Source organism: Mustela lutreola, chromosome 5, assembly GCF_030435805.1.
Source record: "Mustela lutreola isolate mMusLut2 chromosome 5, mMusLut2.pri, whole genome shotgun sequence".
Lineage (NCBI taxonomy): Eukaryota > Metazoa > Chordata > Mammalia > Carnivora > Mustelidae > Mustela > Mustela lutreola.
Genome location: NC_081294.1, coordinates 65,626,926 through 65,645,735, shown reverse-complemented (window position 1 = coordinate 65,645,735; position 18,810 = coordinate 65,626,926). Strand labels below are relative to the sequence as shown.

Here is an 18,810-nt window from a genome sequence, read left to right as displayed (position 1 = left end):
AGGTAATAGTGCTGCTGAACCCCAAGCCATGGTCTCCCTCCCTCCCCAGATGGAGAACACACAGAATTGTAAATGCATAATGAGGATTTAATTCCTTTTTCATCACACAATATCGGGAAAGGGGGTTGTGGCGGTACTGCAGAACATTGGGGTGAGGATGAGGAGGGTGGTATAATGGAGGGAGGAAGGTGACGGAGAGGGGTGAGAACTCAGCCAGTGACTCAGGCACCCGCATCTCTGCGCAAGCAAACAGCTGCAAGTCCCGTTCCGGACCCACCCTTACTCCCCGCTCTGCCGAGTTGGACTTGTGTGTACAGGAGAGCCAAGCACAGGCCTCCAAACAAGACCCCCCTGGGGGCCAAGGACTCACAGTCATAGCCAGGTACCCTGCAGCCTGCTCACAGCCCCCCACGGGTGCATCAGTCCACACATGCAGGATGCCACAGACTCTCAGTCCCACAAGCCCAGACCTCTGTGGACCCACCCAAGGACAGGCCCATGCCCAGTATGCTCGGAAACACCCTTCCACCCGTCCACAGCGGACACCCAGTGCAGGCCCTTCTCTGCCCCCCCGGCAGCACTTCAGGCTAGAGGCGGGTGGCGTTGTGTCGAGTAGGTTGTGCCAGGCGGGGGGAGGGGGTGGCAGGGGGCAGCTCCTCCAGGAAGACCCTGGCAGGCAGCGGTGGGGAACGGGGCTCAGGCCTGGCGCAGCACAGCGTGGCGCGGGTGATGAGGCGGTCCAGGGGCTGCAGCGAGTGCATCCAGCGGGGCAGAAAGTCCCACGTCTGCAGCCACTTGGGCAGGTGTCCAGGGCTGCGGTTCTGCAAGACGCTGACGAGCACCACGAAGGCCAGCAGGGCCCCGAAGGGTGCTCCCACACCCACCATGGCCTGCCAGCCAGCCATGGAGACGCCGAACACCAGCGAGGGTAGCAGCAGGAAGCACAGGAGGAGGTAGAGGACGGCAAACCAGCGGTACTTGGCCGTGCGTTTGCCCAGCGCCTTGGCCATGCGGATGGGCAGGCGCGTGCAGGGCACCGGGTACCAGAGCAGGATGCCCGAGATGTTAAAGAAGAAGTGGCAGAGGGCGATCTGTAGAGGAGAAGGCAGAGGGCTGAGATACGCGTGGGCCCCCGCTCCCTGTCCTGCCTGTACGGCTGGATAACGGGAGTCTGGCCCAGCCTGGGCAGCAGCAAAATCAGGGCTGATGTGCTCCTAGGAAAATACTGAGACACTTCTGCCCTAACACTACACATTTCCTCCCACTGACCCCTCTTGCAAATTCCCCAGCAGATCCTCCTGAACCCAGCAGCAAAGAGATGCATACTAGTTTCTGGCTCCATGGCTCCTTGGCCCCAGCCCTAGGCTTGTCCTCACTCCTTTGCTCCTAGGACAGCAACCCCTTTGCCATCTGCCCCCCTACTTGTTCTTGATCCCCGAGAATGGCCCAGCCCCCCGTCCTGCTGCACCCCTTCCTCAGAGCTCAGATCCCACTAGCTGCTGTTTGCTTGATTATCTAGGTAAATCCTGCCTGGTAGATGCTAAGGTCTTGGGGCTGGCACCAGGCCGACTTTGCCCCGTTCGGTTTCCACAGAGCCTGGGATAGTGGGTGGGCCTTAGTAGGCAGTCAGAAACTTTCATATGTGGTGTCCTACCCTGTGTCAGGTGCCACACCTCAGTCCCAGCCCTGTCTCACCCCCGGCAGGCACCCTCCCAGAGTACCTGGAAGGAGCTGGACAGCTTCTCCCGGGGGCTGGCCAGTGCAGCCAGGATGGCTGTGGTGGTAGTGCCAATGTTGGAGCCCAGCGTGAGGGGGTAGGCTCTCTCAATGCTGATCACACCCAGGCCTGGGGGTAGACAGAGAGGCTAGGTTCACCTCCAGGCACCTCCTTTGGCCCTTTCCCTGCCAGCCTGCCCCTCCCCCTGCCCCACCATGCCATGGACACTCACCGATGAGTGGGGTGATGGCTGAGGTGAACACAGAACTGCTTTGAACAACGAAGGTCATGCCGGCGCCCACCACCATGGCAAAGTAGCCTGTGGCCCAGGTGAAGGGGGCGGGGAAGTCTACGAGGACACCCCCGTCCCAGCAGGGTCAGGAGGAGGGCATGCATGGGCAGAGGAGCCAGGACCTACCTTAGGGAGGAGGTATTGGGTACCAGCTTTCAGGTAGGGCCTTGTCTGTCCAGTCCCCTGCTCAACTGCGGGGGCTTCTACTCGCCCTCCCTGGTCTTGGATTAAAGGCCCTTCTCAGCCTGGTTGCATCAGACTGTCCCCTCTGCCCAGAATATCATTCTTACTTCATGTTCCTCCTCAGGGCTTCGTGTAGATACAAGGCTGCGGAAAAGCCCTCCCTGACCTTTGGCCCTCTGGCAGACTTTGTATCTCCCATCCCTAAGCTCCCAGAGATCCACGAATGCACCTGACCCCAGCATTCATTATGCAACCTCTGCCAGTGCCAGGCACCGTCCCCAGAGCCTGAAATGAAGCTTCCGATGAAAATCAGACCATGTCACCCCCCTACCCCAACCCTTCAAGGGCCCACGTTACCCTTACTAAAGTCCAGGCTCTGATCACAGCCTGTGGGGGCCCCCAGGGTGGGCTCCCTCCCTGTGATCTTGTTGACCTCTCCCCACCTCGATCACTGAGTTCCCCCCACACTGCTGGCCATCTTTCTGCCCAGCCTGTTCCCGCCTCTTTGCCTTTGCACTGACTGTTCCCTCTGCGCAGAACACTCTTCAGCCACATCTGACTGCTATTCCTCATTTTGGCCTCTTCACATAGGCTGCTGACTGCCCACTGAAAGCAACTTTTTCCATACTCTGTCATTTTTGCTTTCTCCTTGGGAATCACCCCTCAATATGAATGTATCCCCCCTCGATCATTTATTTTTCATTACACATCTGTCTCCTCCTCTGGGTTGGGAATTCCCTGAGGGTGGGACCGTCTCTGGGGCTCAGCTCTGGACCCTTGGCACCAGAGTGTAGGGAGTGCCAAGGGTGTAGGGAGTATTTGTTGAATGCGTCCGTGGCCACTGAGAATCTGTTTCGAGCCACCTACTGGAATGGAACCACAGTCAGGGGCAGCCACAGATGACCAGCTGCCAGCACCTCGGGAGCCTCAGAAATCACCTGACTCTGCCCCCTCTTTGTTCACAGGGACAAACAGGCTCAAGACGGCAGGGCTTTGCCCAGATCACACAGCAAAGCAGCAGTGGGACTTAGTAAGATGTGAAAGGTCCCGTCCTGGGGTGCACACATGCAGTTCTTGGGGACTCACCTGTGTTGATAACCTTCTGAATGACCTTAGCCACCTGGCCCTTCAACAGAGAGTTGAGCATCTTGACAAGGAGAATGAGGCAGGTGCACAGGAGCACCAGGGAGCCGGCCAGCAGAATGAGCCCCACGGCCAAGTCAGGCAGCCCTGTGTCCACGAAGATGTGGTTGCCTGGCGGGGGGGGAAGTGTCAAGCAGCTGAGAGCTGAACCCCCACAGCTGGTTCCCAGCCCCCCACTTTTGATGCCTTCTTAGGATGGGAGCCTAAAGTCCCACCCCAGGCTCCTTTAGCCTCAACAGCAGGGATTAGCCCAAGCCCCAGACCTGAGCTGGTTGATAGCTGGTTTTCCTGGGATTGATAGCAGCAGTGGCAGGGGGCAGGGGTGGGTGCAGCCCTTCCTCTGCCCAGCTGTGCCCCTGCCATGCCAGACATCTGTGATGCAGACACTCACATTTCTCCATGGTGACATTTCCAAGAGTCCAGCTGGTGTTGGCCTCTGCCCTGGGCAGGGGGGTGGGAACCTGGATTAAGAGGAGATTGACTTAGAATTTAGGAAAATGTAGCCTGGGGTTGGAGATAAGGGGGAAGGTTAGGGAGAGGCGGGGGGTGGGGGTGGGGGATGGAGGTGGTCCTCCTGACTACATGCCCTTGGACAGTTGGCCTGTCTCTTCTGCTGGAGAGTTGAGGGTGGAAATACCTGCCACACAAGAATCTGGCCACGGTCAGCCCTCTGAATATTCATTCTATCCTATCTACCCATCTGGCTCTCACTGGGGCCCACAGGGATTTTATTTATTTATTTGAGAAAGAGAGAGCACGAAGAGAGAGGGGTGAGTCAGAGGGAGAAGCAAACTCCCTGCTGAGCTGGGAAGCAATGTGGGACTCTATCCCGAGACTCCAGGATCATGACCTGAGCCTAAGGCAGTCGCTTAACCAACTGAGCCGCCCAGACGCCCCAATCCTGTGGCTTCTTATCCTTGTTCTCCTCAACCTCTCCTTGGCCTTGGGTGCTTCTGACCATGGCCCTCCTTATGAAAATTCTCCCTTCCCCATTCTTTACTACCAACCCTCTCCTGGTGTTGCCCTGCCCCCTTCCCCAGCATCTGTGCCCCCATCCTCTCGCCAGAGGCACCATTAGTCCAAGCTCACTGTCCTCTTGCTCAAATCTTTATGGGGAAGGTTGGGGTATGGGGAAGGAGGACCACCAGGGGGCAGAAGTCCAGTCCCCACCTACTTCTTACCCACCTACTCAGTGGGGAGAGACCCCCCCCCCCCAATTCAGAGGGCCCAGGGCCAGGCAGGTAGCCTAACTGAGGGGCTCAGGCTGAGCGTGGAGGAGGTGGAGGACTGCGTTTGGGTCCTATAGGGGCAGCAGCCACTCAGCTCCAGGCCACTGTCGCCATCCAGGGATGAAGCCCTGCATGGCCAAATGGCCCGAGTCTGCAAGAGAAATCCCATTCTTTACAATTATGTGAGGGCCACATTGGTCTGGACCACTACTTTGCAGCCTCGTTGGACTGAGGAATTATTTTTTCTTGAATGTAATTGGGGAGCCTTTCCTTGCCCTCAGGATCCCAGCCCAAAGGAAGAACTGAGCCCCAGAAAGGGACAAGAATGCCTAGGGCCCCAAGCAAAATGCCAGAGCTACGCCTTTTCCTTATTCACCCTCTGCCACCTCTGGGAGCTGATATGGGCACTGGTCCCAGGAAGTTCTGCCCTCCACAGCACAGCCCCAGACCTTTCCTGTGTGGAGGGTCATGTCTCAGGTGGGGTCGTGGCCCTTCAATGTCATGGCTCCTTTAGGGTTTATTCCAAATCATGTCATTTATAAAATGTATGCTAGAAATGGGAACTATTTCTGGCACCTGGCTTGAAGTCTGGTTTCTCTTAGTGGCCTGAGCTGCTGTGAGTGAGGCAGTATACTCATATGTGTTCTAGCTGGCCAGACAAGGGCCCTGGGGCACCCTCAAAACCCAGGCCGCCGCTGCAAGCTGAGAAACTAGGAGAGAGTAGTCTCTGGTGGGCTCCGCCGGAAAAGCAGGCTGGGGAGGCCATGGTAACTGCTGTGTGGGTAGGCGAGAGCTGGGTGTAAGGGGGAAAGCTGTGTGTCAGCTGTCCAGTGGATGTGAGCAAGTCCTGTTTCTTGTGCCAACGACCTGGGACAAATCATGCCACCTCTCAGCCTGTTTAAAGCAGATGACATAAGAGCTGTTATAAAGGGGTGCCTTGGTGGCTTGTCGGTTAAGCATCTGCCTTCGGCTCAGATCATGGTCCTGGTGCCCTGAGATCGAGCCCCACGTTGGGCTCCTTGCTCAGCGGGGAGCTTCCTCCCTCTTCCTCTGCCTGCTGCTCCCCCTGCCTATTCTCTCTCTCTCAAATAAATAAATCTTTAAAAACAAAAGAGAGAGAGAGAGAGAAAGAGAGAGCTGCTGTAAAGGTTACGGGAGGAAATGTGTGCCAAGTGCTCTCTGCAGACTTATGTTAAGTCTTCAGTAAGACATCATGCCTCCTAATCAGGATTAGACCCCCTCCATTGCCGGGCCCATCTAGGACCACATGGTGGGAAGAGCATGTGCTTATGTGTTTGTGTGAGATTGATGTCCTAGGTTAGGATCAATAGCTCCTGACAGTGTCTCAGGGTCCTGGCCCTGTTGGGGAACACTGTGATGGACTAGCTTGGAGCCCTGGGCAGATGATCCCTGAGACAAATGGGTACCTGATCAGCCTGTGCCCCACTGACCTGGCTGGGCCCAGGGTCTCTTAGGGGAGGAACTTCATGGGAGGGGGGTATCATCTGACTCAGGGGGTATCATCTGACTCAGGGCTGGCTGTGTGTGGGCAGGGCAAACCTGAGGGCTAAGGTCTAGGGTTTTGACCCTTGACCTTCCTGCCAGGGTTTTGTGCCTCCGGCGTGGGTTATGTGGCTCTGGCTGAGCTGGTGGTGGTGGTGGGGGGAGGGGTAGAATGCAGAGACTGTAAAGGGCTAGAGAGGAGTAGGAGTGGGGATGCCAGAGAATGTGTAGGCTGTATGGTCAGGCTGGGAGTGGGTACTGAGTGAGGGAAGGGAGCAGGCCCAGGGCTTCCTTGTCAAGAAGGTGGGGAGCTCCTCTAGCCCTGACAAAGAACTGGGCAGCCCAGGGTCTGGGACATACCCCTAGGTGTGCCTATCCTTCCTGGACCTGGGTAGGAGGGGTGAGTTCTGTGGGAAGAACAGAATAAATGAGCCCCAAGAGTCCTAAGCTGCAACTCCATCTGAGCCACTCCCAGCTCTGTGATACTGGACCAAACACCGAACCTCTCTGGGCCCCAGTTTCCTTGCCTTGCAGCATGAGGTCTATAACGCTGCCCACCGCTTCCCAGGGGCTTGTTTTGAGGATTCTTGGAAGAGAGTTAGGATTTAAGTGCCAGTAGGAGGTGCAGGACACGATTAAGCTCGCAAAAGACTGTGAGGCTCCAAGAATCCTCTCCCTGGGAGAAAGACACAGGATGCGAGCCTTAGTTCAGCCTGAAGCAGAACGGGAGCTCAGTGTCTTTGTTTTTCTGGAAGCAGAAATCACCGTGCCAGCTGCGCCATCTGGTGGCAAAATGGAGAACTCCTTAGAGCCGCACCTACTGCTGCTGGAGAAGTCTCTGGCTGTGGTCAGCTGTGGCATTCAGGCGGGATGGGCAGAGTAGCAAATGGACACACATGATAGGACACCAGACTGACTTCTGGAAGAGGCAGCGAGATGGAGATTCAGAAGCATGGGCTCCAGATTCCACCAGGATTTTCATCTTATCTCCATGGTATGGTTTTGGGCAAGCCTCTCTGAGCCTATAAAATGGACCAGAGATAGGGCACCTGGGTGGCTCAGTGGGTTGGGCGGCTGCCTTGGGCTCGGGTCATGATCTCAGGGTCCTGGAATCGAGTCCCACATCGGGCTCTCTGCTCAGCAGGGAGCCTGCTTTCCTCTCTCTCTCTGCCTGCCTGTCTGTCTACTTGTGATCTCACTCTGTCAAATAAATAAATAAATAAAATCTTAAAAAAAAAAAAAAAAAAAGGACCAGAGATAAATCCTGTGTCCCTGGCTGCAAGTCCTTGAGGAATGCTTGTTTAAACCAGGCAAGTAGGGTTGGCAGTCCATAGTGTGAGTACATCAGAAGGTAATTCCCAGGACAAGGGTAGGCCCCTGGAGTGTCAAGAGGTGTTGGAACGTTAAAATTGCCTCTGGGTTTTCTTCCACCATCTGGAAACCTTCAGATTCCCAATACTGATTTTGGTGACTGGGTTTCTTGGAGACTGGCTTGGGTGAGGTTGGGTCCAGTTGGGGGGCGGGGAATGGAGGCCACCAGGACAGGTTGGAAGGGAGACATGGTGGTCACAGGAAAAGTTCGAGTCTGGTGCAGGAAGAGCCCCCAGCACACATGGCCAGAGCAGGCACGGGGCTGCGGAGCCATGTTCCACATGGACTGACCTCAAGAGAGGATGAGAAAAGGGAGCTCGAATGCCACCTGTCTGCTACTCTTCAAGCCAGGGAAATCCCGTATGGATACTGTTGCGGTGGACCCATTCTTCTGGGACAGCGGGCTGTGAGACCAGCACTCAGGGAAGTGATGTAGGGAGCAGTGGGGACAGCGCCCTGGGCAGGTAAACTCGGGTGGCTGACTTCACGCAAGCAGGCCCGGGTTTCTCCAGCGGAAGATGGGTTGTCCGTGTCCACCTTGCCCTACATTGTGAGGATTCCAGCAGGGGCAGGCAGCGTCTGGTGCACCTGTTGCAGGGGGGAAGGCCAGCTGAGCACAGCTGCAGGCAGGCACCAGGGAGGGACTCCGCAGCCCAGGAGCTCCCTCCTGTGGCTTGTTTCCTGTGAAGATCCAGCGGTGTGATGTCTGTGTCGCCCCCATTCTGCTATGGAGTGAAGAGGTTTTGGGCAATTCAGAGAGTGCCCAGGGGGCAGGTGAGAAGGCAGCACCATGTTGGAGGGGTCACAAAGCCAGCCTGAGAGCTGCCCGCATGGGCTTTTTGATGTCCGACTGCCTGAAACACTCAGAAGTGCCAGACCAGAGCTGCGCACGGCTCTGATGCGAAGGAAGGCACTGCAGAAGGCGGGTTGAAAGGCTGCTCTGTGTTCACGCTGGGATCAAGGGCCAGTGATATCAAGTAGCAAGTAGGAAGGAGGAGGGGGCCGGGCCTGCTGAGCCCTGGGCTTTGGGTTGCCTTCGCTCTGTTCTGAATGGAGTCGCTTCTTGGAAGTGGCAACTGAGGTAAAGCAAATACCGTGGATCAGGATTTTGATGAAGCACTTCCCTTTCCGTGGCTGAGTGAGAAAGTGCGCCGATTGCCTGCTTTCTTGTGAGCCTGGTGTCATGGCAGGTGCACAAGCGTCCCACTGATCCAAACAGGTCTCCATTCTGGGCAGTAGAAATGGTGCAGAAGGACACATGGATGCATGCCTGTGGCAGTCTCCAGGGGAAAGAGCCCCGACAAGAGTACTAGTCGCTGTTGTGTCTCCAGGGAGGTCTCCACACAGCCCCCTTTTCTTGTTCCTGTTTGTCCAGCTTTCCCAGGCACCCTCATAACCCCTTCACCCCCTTGCCACGTTACCTGGGCCCCTAAACGTGGCACAGCTGAGTCACGAGCCCCTGGCATCTTGGCGGGGAGAAGAGAGCCCTAAACTGCTAGATCTGTCCTCAGGGCCCTGAAATGGTAGGACAAGCTCGGGCAAGTGTCTCAGCCTTTCAGAACCTATACTCTCCCTGTGAAGCCAGAAGGTAGAGCCAGATTAGTGGTTCTCAAACTTGAGCGCAGAGCTGACTGAGAAGACTTGTTGAAACATAGGCTGCTCTGTCCCATCCCCTCAAGTTTTTTCTGATAGTTTTTCCTAGACCTACTTAGGTCTAGGGAAAGGCTGAATATCTTGTAGCTTTAATAGGTTCCCAGGTGGCACAAGTGCCTCTGGTCCACAGTTTGAGAACCACTGGGCTAGATCAATAACATGCCAACTCAAGTTGATTGGTAATAACTCCCCAAAGCCGCTGGGGGACTGGAAGGGATTGGTACAATATTCCTTGTGGCCAGACCTGAGACTTACCCCTGTGGGGTCTGGGTGGCACCAGATCCGTATCAGACTGTGGTTTCTCAGGGACTCGTCGCCAGTGGCAATGCTGGTAATCACAGATTTGTCCAGCTGTGCACAAGATGTGGGTGGGGGGTGTGAGAGAGGGGTCCTTACTATCCCACATCACCCTCCACGCCAGCCTTGCCTCACCTGGATGATGAGCTTGGTGAAGGGCTCTGTGATGATCTTGAGCAGGTCAGGGGCATCGCGGCCACCATGGATGTTGAAGGAGGCAACCACCAGTCGAGTGACATGGTACAGGTACCCGGTGGCGGCCTCCAGGGGCAGCAGGACCAGAACCGACAGCCAGTTAAAGCAGTCATGCACCGTGGCCCCTGCAAAGGCCCTGAGCAGGGAGGCCACATTACAGGGCGGGCCGGGGTCAGGATGCACTTCGGCTGGGGGCTTCTGGCCCTGGGGACCACCCTCCCCCAACACACACAGGCCCCTCACCACTCTACCCCCTCACCGCCGGAAGTCAGTCCTGTCCCCTGCCTGCATCAGGGCCACGATGGTGTTGGTGACAGATGTGCCGATGTTGGAGCCCATGATGATGGGGATGGCAGAGCTCACCTCCAGCACTAGCAGAAGAGGAGACCCCTTCACTGACTGTGTGAGGGCCACCAGCTCCTGCCCCGGAAACACCTGCCCACATCCCACCCCCCCCTCGGCAGTCCTGCCACGATACTGCCCAGTCTTGGTGTCCCAGGGACACGTGTGTGACCAAGCATGGTGGACACATGCACTGTGCGTGCACGTGTGGATCCGAGGGCCCATGTCCGGCACGTGGAGACAGATCTGTACCCATGTGTGCACGGTACACGAGCGTGGTGGTTAGTTTCATGAGTCAGCTTAGCCAGGCTACAAGACTCAGTCATTCAGTCCAATGCTCATCTAGCTGCTGCTGGAAGGTATTCCACAGGTGTGATTCACCTCTACAACCGGCTGACTTTAAGTGAAGGGGATCACCCTTGGTGATCTCAGTGGGCCTCATCCAGCGAGATAAAAGGCCTTAAGAGCAAAATGGAGGCCATCCAGCATTGGCTTCCCCCTGAGAGTTCCAGCCTACCCTTCCTAACAACCTGCCCTATGGATTTTGGATTTCCTCAGCCAGCCCCACAATCATGTAAACCAATTCCTTGCAATAAATCATATGTATAGCTCCAGCAGGTTCTGTTTCCCTGGACAGTGGAATAAATGACTATGGGTGATAAGGTGCTGAACCTTCCTGGGGCAGGACTCCCCACCTGCCACCCTTTCCAGATCTTCAGACACCCCTCCTGGCTGAGACTATTCCTGGCCACAGCTTGGAAAATGGAGTGCGAGAAGCTGGAGTCCTGCCCTTTGCTCTTAACTCCCTGGCCCCCTTCTCCCCCTGGCCCCAGCCCTGACATGCTGCATCAGCCCCTCCAGGGCACACAGCCCCCAATGCCCTTTCCCTAGCCGCAGCGGGCCTACTTACAGCCAGAGGAGACCATGCTGACGATGATGGACGTGGAGGTGCTGGAGCTCTGGACCAGCACGGTCACTAGGATCCCCACCACCAGCCCCGCGACTGGGTTGGACAGGATGGCGTTGTCCTTGAAGATATCACCAGCCACCTTCCCTGAGGAACAAGAGCCAGCATTGCGTGATGCCCTTCAGGAACCCTGTCCCAATCCCCTCCCCCTGGCCCTACCTCCAGCCAGCTGGAAAGCGGAGCTGAGCACGTCCAGGGAGCAGACGAAGAGGTAGAGAAAGGCGAGCATCAAGGGCACCTTGACGAGGGTCATGCCAGCCCGGCGCAGCTTCTGGGCCAGCCCAGACTCTGGAGATGGGCTGGGCATGAGCACTGGGGCCAGGGGCTAGGGTACTGAATGTTGCCACCCCTGCTGTCCACCCCCAGCCCGGACCCACCTGGCTTCTGCTCCTCCTCCAGGGCCAGCTTGGCAGGCAAGGGGTCATGGCACTCCAGAACCTCCCCGTAGGGGCAGTTGTGCTCGGTAAGGGCCACAGGGCCCAGGCTGGGGAAGGCGTAGGCGGAGGTCCCTGGGATCCTGTGCAGGACTGGGGAGGGAGGCTGGTTAGGAGTTCCCAGAAGCCCCGGGATAGGCTCAGAGGGGTGGACACCTCACTGGGATGTGAGCGACTGTGGGCATTCAGGGTCCACGGATGGGAGGAGCACTCACCCTGAGGGCTGGGCACATAGGCAAAAGCTGTCCCATGCATCATGTGGCCCCCTCGGACTGGTAGTGGGGAGACAGCCGGGCCCCCCAGCCTCTCTCCATAGGACATCATCCTGGGCACACACTGTGGGGTGGCAGCAACACTGAGGGACAGCTACTGTCCTGAAAACTTACACATACCCACACACCCACTGTCCACATCCATACCCCCATACTCACATGCACACATACCCGTGGTGTGTGACCCCTAGACACACACCCAGGGAAGTATACCCTCTACCCCATAATAGCAGAGATGCTCAGGTACTCGGGCCAGATGCTTGTACTCATCAGGCAATGAGTATTTATGAAGAATCTGCTGTAGCCTAGGCACTGGACTAGACGCTGGGGTAGAGCAATGGCTAAATACAAGGACAGCTCCTGCCCCCAGAAAGCTCCAAGTCTCACGGGGAGACAGATGTCAATGAAATAATCCCTTGTGGCAATAGGGCCAAGGGTTCTAATGACAGATACAAGTGCTACCAGTGTGCCCCATGGCAGGGGGTGGAGGGGAGAGATGATCAAGCTGAGATGAACATGAGTAGGAGGGGCCAGATGGCAAGGGACAAGGGCCCGGGTGCAGGGGCCCCTGGAGGGGAAGGAGCTGGGAGCGCCCTGCAGCCGGCGGGGGCTGGGGAACGTGTGTTAGCCGAGCTTGCGGATATGGGCCAAGGCTGCACATGCAGGAGGAGTTCTGACCGTTCTGAGAGCCATGAGGAGACATGGACACCTGTTGGCTCTTGGGACCAGCTGGACATGCACTCAGGAAAGGGTCTACTGGCCAGAATCCTGAGTTCCTGGGTTACCCTCACAACTGAATTTCCTTCCCCATTTGCCTCCCTGCCTCCTAGCAATAAACAAACACTGATGGCCTTTCTCCCATGAATGAGTTTCAGACCAAGGCTGGTTTAGATAAGGAGGTTTCCCTGTATTATCTCCAATCTGAGAAGCTGTTGGTTTGCTTCAGGGCCCCTTGAACTGTCCCAGGAGTTCTTGGTTGTTGGGGTGGGAGTACCCCAGCCTCTATCAGCTACCCATAATCCCACACCCCTATATTGTCCCAGGGGCCCTTGGCTGTTTGGAGGAGTGGGGGTGCTGAGCTAAATTCCAAGTGTTGGAAGAGCATGAGTCCTTGTTCCTTTGGGGTGGAGGGTAAGCCAGACTAGACTGGGCCCAAGCAGGAAGGGGAAGCAGAATTAGGGCAGAGGAGAGGAAGCAGGGGCGATAGGCTATTGCCTACTAAGACTTGGGGATGGGTTTGGGAGAGGGGAGCCCTGGGCTTACCTTGGGGTTCTGTGTTTCAGCTCCTGCTCAGCTGCTTAAGGAAGCCCCAGGGGCCTGAGGAAGGGCTGGGACCCTCCTCTTTATACCCTTGGGTCAAGGGCAAAGTCCTAAAACCCTAGCTGCCCTCCCTCTGTTCCCCGATTAACCTCCCCCCCTGAGATTCCTCCCAGTTAATTACTAATCGTCAGCTCTGCTGGGGGAGTCCATGATCAAACTTTCTCTTTCCCCACACAGAAACTCAGCCTGACAGAGACCCAAACCCAGCTAGGGTACCTCTTCTGCCCCCAAGCAGAGATCCTGATGCTACTTAGGCACCTTATTCCCATAGTCCTCAAGGAAATTTCACGGCTCCAGCCCCTTCCCCTCATTCTTGGCCTAACACGACTCCCTGTGGAATAGCCTTGCCATGTATCTGGATGTCTGTGGGTCTGTCTGTGGGTCTTGGGGGGCATTTAGAGGAGAGGGAGCATGCGATGGAAGAAGTAACAGGAGAGAAACTCGGAAAGGCTGCATAGTGCTGAGTCAGGGAGAGTCTCTAGCCTGCAACCACAGATCCAGGATTCGTCTGAGAGAATGTGGAACCCCTGGTTCCAGGAAGGGCCTGGTTCAGGAAGGGCCTGGTCTGCATTTTAGAATGGTCTCTTTAGTGGGAGGTTGTCCGTCAAAGGGGAAAGTCTGGAAGCATAGGGACCAGCTAAGAGGCTGATGAGATGGTCTAGAGAAGAGATGATGGGGTCTGAATCAAGTGGGACAGGAGGGATGAGAAGATCCATCCCAGGGATACTTGGGTAGTGGAATGGGGGAGGGGAGCATGGCAGACAGACGAACTATATGACAGTTGGGTTGCTGGATTGAGATGCTGATGATGGTATGGGTTCTGTTGCAAAACTCCCGAAACCCAGAGAGGACTCTTAGGGAGGCTTTGGGAAGCTTGTTTCCCTTTCACAGGACTCTGGAGCTTGAATTAGGGCCCAGCTGTACAAGAGAGATGAGAAGAGATATTCCCTTCTGAGGGAGAAAGATTCAACAGATCCAGCAGGGGTGGGTTCCACTCAAAATCTAGCTTGGACAACTGCCTGAGTAACCTGTCCAACCACCCATCCATCCATCCACCACCACCACCCCCAGCTACCTAGCCAGCCAGTCATGTGTCTGTCCCTCCATTCCCAAGAACAATAGTTGAGTTCCTACTCTGTGCTGAGCCAAGATTGGCTAGGTCAGCTCTCTCCTGTCTAATCCCTGGGTTAGCCTGGGGTGCTGAGGCAAGTCACTTCGAGTATAAGATGGCAATCAGAGGGTCACCTGGGTGGCTCAGTTGGTTAAGTGTCTCACTCTTGATTTCAGCTCAGGTCATGATCTCAGGGTTGTGAGATGTGAGATCGAGCCTCTCATCGGGTTCTACACTTAGTGGGGAATCTGCTTGGGATTCTCTTTCCCTCAGCACCTCCTGCTCATTCATTCTCTCTCTCTCAAATAAATAGATCTTTAAAAAAATAATAATAAAATGGCAATCGGCAGTTCTTTTGCAGTGGTTGAATTCAATGAGCTAGCTGACCCATCTCAGTGACTAGAAGAGTCCCTCAGCATGTGCGTTCTCTTCACGCTTGTGTGCCCCTCTTACTGTCCCGGGGATGGCTGCAGTGTCCCCACCAAGAGAACGGCTCCACTTCCTCTAGATTCGCAACCCTATTTCAGGTCAACAACTTGCCTGGGCTCACCGGTTGCCCTTTGATTGCTCAGGGTCCCCCTGGGCTGCAGCTTATTATATAACACATATTTTGGGGTGACACAAATCCAGCCTTTCTCATCAAGGTGGATGGATGTTTCTGCACAGCTCCCCTCTAACATGACAAAAGTCAGCTAGTTTGTACTTAATTTGCAGGACACTGTGGGGTTGTCCGCTGGCTAGTGTTCATAATGGAGTTTCTGTCAGAGTGGCTAAGAGCAGACAACAAGGCCAGCCTGGGTTTGGATCCCAGCCCCTCCACATTGTGGCTGTGTCAGTTTAGGCCACAGAAGCCCCAGGGGACCAGGGAGGGGTGGGCAGAGGGGCAACTGGATCGGTTTTGGGTAGAGTGACCATAAGTCCTGGTTTGCCTGGCTAAGTCCTGGCTGATGACTGTTGGCCCACAGTTCCCTTTCACTTAAAAAATGCCCTGGTTTGGAAAATCAGCCATAGAGCCTTATGACCTGTTCTGGGAGATTCTGAAGAACTGAGGCAGGCAATCAGCCACGTGGGGCATCCTAGAAAGGTTTCCATTCACAGAAAAAAGAAAATTAAAACAATCCTGCTTCTTTTTTTTTTTTTTTTTAAAGATTTTATTAATTTATTTGACAGAGAGAAAGATCACAAGTAGGTGGAGAGTCAGGCAGAGAGAGAGGAGGAAGCAGGCTCCCGCTGAGCAAAGAGCCCGATGCGGGGCTCGATCCCAGGACACTGAGATCATGACCTGAGCCGAAGGCAGCGGCTTAATCCACTGAGCCACCCAGGCGCCCCACAATCCTGCTTCTTCAACCCGTTGTTGTCACAGAACACCGCCTCTCAGCCTTTTCTCTGTACCTCTCTCACCTATTTGGATTTTTTTGTTTATGAAAGACTGCGTCTTGCTCTTTTCCACCTACCGTTGCATATTACCTTCCCTGTGTATTTACACTCAGGACCAATGTTGTTTTTAATAGTTGCATCATGTTCTGTTCTGAAACTTAATTATGTAGCGATCCCTCGGGTGTCCCGGAAACTCTCTAGACTGGACAGAGTAATTTGGCAAAGATTGGGGTGCATGGGTGGGAGGGGTGTTGCTGAGCCAGGGGCAGGTAGTCATTGCTGAGTTCTCGTGTCAGAATCGTCCTCGGGCTCACAAGTGCTGGTGAAGTCATACTGGGCTCAGAGGCTGTCTAGGGGTGCCTGGCGCTCCCATCCCCATTGGGTCCAGGGACCTCGACCACAGGCCATGTTCCTCTCTCCTGCCCTGCTCTGGTCAGACCCAGAGCAGGAGCCACTGTATCTGAGGTGCTCTTTTCTGAGGTGCTCTTTATGAACTTAGGGGTGCTTCTTTTTTTTTTTTTTTAAGATTTTATGTATTTATTTGACAGAGAGAGAGAGAGAGAGAGAGAAAGATCACAAGTAGGCAGAGAGGTAGGCAGGGAGAGAGAGGGAAGCAGGCTCCGTGCCAAGCAGAGAGCTGGATGTGGGACTCGATCCCAGGACCCTGATATCATGACCTGAGCTGAAGGCAGAGGCTTAACCCACTGAGCCACCCAGGCGCCCTGGTGTGCTGCTGCTTCTTCTTCTTTCTTTTTTTTTTTTTTTAAGATTTTATTTATTTATTTGACAGACAGAGATCATGAATAGGCAGAGAGGCAGGCAGAGAGAGAGAGAGAGAGAGAGGGAAGCAGGCTCCCCGATGAGCAGAAAGCCCAAGGCGGGGCTCGATCCCAGGACTCTGGGATCATGACCTGAACTGGAGGCAGAGGCTTTAACCCACTGAGCCACCCAGGCGCCCCTGGGGTGCTTCTTTTTAATAAGGTTAGGATCTTTGATAATTTTGCCGTCTACCTTCCCTGGTTTCACGGAGCTCTGGGTTTAAGGAAGGACGCAGTTCTCCATCATAGGCCCTGCAAGAGACATCATTATAAAATGCTACAGGCAGTGACCACGACCAAAGGAACTTGGGAGGGTGGCCACAGGAGCCCCAGGGAGCCGACCGGAGCTGTTTTCCGGACTCCCGCGAGCATGGAGAAGGCGACCACGTCTTTGCCCCTTGGTTCACTGGAATTCCTTCCACTCACGTGCTGCCTCCTCCCAGCCCGTGACAGTCTCTGCGTGTCCCCCGAATACTGACTCCTGCCCTGTCTGCTCACCAGCACTCTGGCCACAGCTTCCCCTAGACCTCTCAGCCTGGAGCCTGGGGGTTGGCGGTATCTCACCTGAGAAATGACACCCGGGAGGAAGAGCAGTTTGGAAGGGAAGATGCCAAGATCCGTCTGGACAGACTGTGTCTGAGGGGCCTCTGGTGTGAGCAGTTGGCTCTGTGGGTCTGAAGCACACAACGTGCTCCTCACCCCAGACGGGGCTTCCCGCACGTTCCCAGCCTCAGGGAGCAGTGCGTGGTCCTCTGATCTGAGCCAGAAACAGAGCAGGCTCCTTGGACTGTCCTTCTCCCCCACCTCCTTATCTCTCCTCCGTCACCCAGCACTCCCCGTTTCCCATCAGCGGGAGCTCCCTCAGCCTTTCGCCACCTCCCGGGTCTGGTCCACCATCTCTCACTGAAGGCTCTCCCTGCTTCTGGCCTTGTGCCTCCCGATCCAGTCTCCAAACTAGCAGCCGGCCAGCTTTTCAAAATGTAATTCTGACTCTGTCACCCCTCTCTTTTCAAACCTGGCCCTGCCAGTACAAAGACCAGCATCCTGTCCCAGCCTTGGTGCCCAGAGTGACTTGGCATCCCTCCTGCCTCAAGGCCTCAGGTGTAGCCTGTGAAGATGCCTCCCCTTCCCCCAAGGGAGAATGTGCACATTGAATAGAGAGAAGGCCTGGGGCTGAGCCTGGAGGAGCACCCATGTTTGGGGGAGGGCAAAAAAGAAAAAAAAAAAAAAAAAAAAGAGGGACTCCTGGAGGAAGCCGACAGGTATGACAGGATTGGGAAGAGCAGAAAAACAGATGTCGCAGAAGCCAAGTTCACCCCTGTCTTGAGAGAGACAACCTGATCAGCCAGGTCAGATGCCACAGAGCTGTCGGGGAATGTGAGGACAGAGCAGATTTAGTGACCCAGGCAAGCTGTCCTGGGGCGGTCCTGGGGGTGGGGGCAGCTTGTGAGGGCTTGTTGGGAAGGAGCAGGAGGTGGGAGCCGAGACAGCATGGCCAACGCGAGTGTGACAGACTGACAGATCGGGAATCTGGTCACGCCAATGAAAACAGTTTCCGCGGGAGCAGCAGGACTGCTGAGCTGAGTAGAGAACGATCCCAAGAACGAGAGCTTGGGCCAGGAACAGAGCGAGCTGGGGAAGCTGGCACAACCAGCTGTTTCTGTAATCCTCGGCTAAGATCCAGCGGCTCCTTTAAATACACACAGTTTGCTGCCTGTACGTTTTCTGCAGGACCTAAAGTTGGAGGACCATCAGGGGAAGAAAAACTAACATGCCAGACAGTCCCTCCATGAACTGGATTTTTTGGGGGGAGAACTGACTAATGACCAGTGTCATCCCACGACAGGGCTTCTCCTGTCTCCTTGAAACAATGCGTTTATTTCTCCAACCAACAAATAAGCCTCACCGTGAGTCAGCATGTGGTGGACACAGCCGTGAACATTCCACCCCGGTACACAGACGCAACGTGGGTGTGCATTGTACACGCATGGGGGCGTCCTTTATCTGTGGCTGAAGCAGCCATTCTCACCAATGGGCTGGGTGACATAGCAGGGGCCGCCTCCCACCTCCCCTTAGGGACCAGAGCAGTTCCTCCCCTGGCCCCCTTGACTTTGTCCTCTCCTGGACAATCTGGACTTCCATCTGAGCTGCCTGGCACAGAGCAGGCAGGGTCCTGTGGTGTTCTCCCCTCCGAGCCCCGTTTTCCAGATTGGGTGCTGCAGGCTATGTTAGATCCATGGATCCAGGGCAGGGGCTGCTGACCTGAGGATGCCCCATCCTTGTTTGGGGGATAAGTGCCCTGAGTAATGTTTAATCCTGACAGCCCAGGCATCGGTCACTCATTGATGGAGGAGGCCAAAGTCTGTGGCCAAAAGAGCTGAGCTTGCTTTGGGCTTTTCTCAGAAATCATCTCTTCCCCTGCAGCTCCCTTCCTAGTGTGGTTCCAGCTCTCTGCCTTCATGCCGGCCTCGGGGACCAGACCTAAGGGTGAGCATGGCAGTCCCATGCTCCAGGTTCCAGACCAGAAGCTCTGAGCTCTGGCTGTAGGCTTCAGGTCCTGAGCTCCATGTTCTGGGCCTGGAGCTC

At 55.5% G+C, this 18,810-nt stretch overlaps 1 protein-coding gene across 7 annotated transcripts; it reads right to left on the bottom strand.

Annotated features, from left to right (window-relative positions):
• Positions 1-66: 66 nt before the first annotated feature.
• On the bottom strand, positions 67-12,967 carry SLC34A1 (solute carrier family 34 member 1). Of its 7 annotated transcripts, XM_059174429.1 has the most exons (13): positions 12,862-12,966; positions 11,542-11,662; positions 11,270-11,419; positions 11,052-11,180; positions 10,836-10,979; positions 9,843-9,954; positions 9,524-9,719; positions 9,347-9,442; positions 3,727-3,796; positions 3,279-3,446; positions 1,950-2,066; positions 1,722-1,846; positions 67-1,091 (listed from the first exon to the last, which is right to left on the bottom strand). In XM_059174429.1, exons 2-13 carry the CDS (start codon positions 11,648-11,650, stop codon positions 588-590), a joined length of 1,920 nt encoding a protein of 639 aa, XP_059030412.1. In that variant the 5' UTR covers positions 11,651-11,662; positions 12,862-12,966; the 3' UTR covers positions 67-587. The 7 variants fall into 7 exon arrangements, with proteins under 7 accessions (XP_059030412.1, XP_059030413.1, XP_059030414.1 ...); XM_059174430.1 differs by lacking the exon at positions 11,052-11,180; XM_059174432.1 differs by lacking the exons at positions 67-1,091; positions 1,722-1,846; positions 1,950-2,066 and adding exons at positions 2,117-2,135; positions 2,300-2,336 and having other exon boundaries at positions 12,862-12,967.
• Between the last annotated feature and the right edge of the window lie 5,843 nt (positions 12,968-18,810).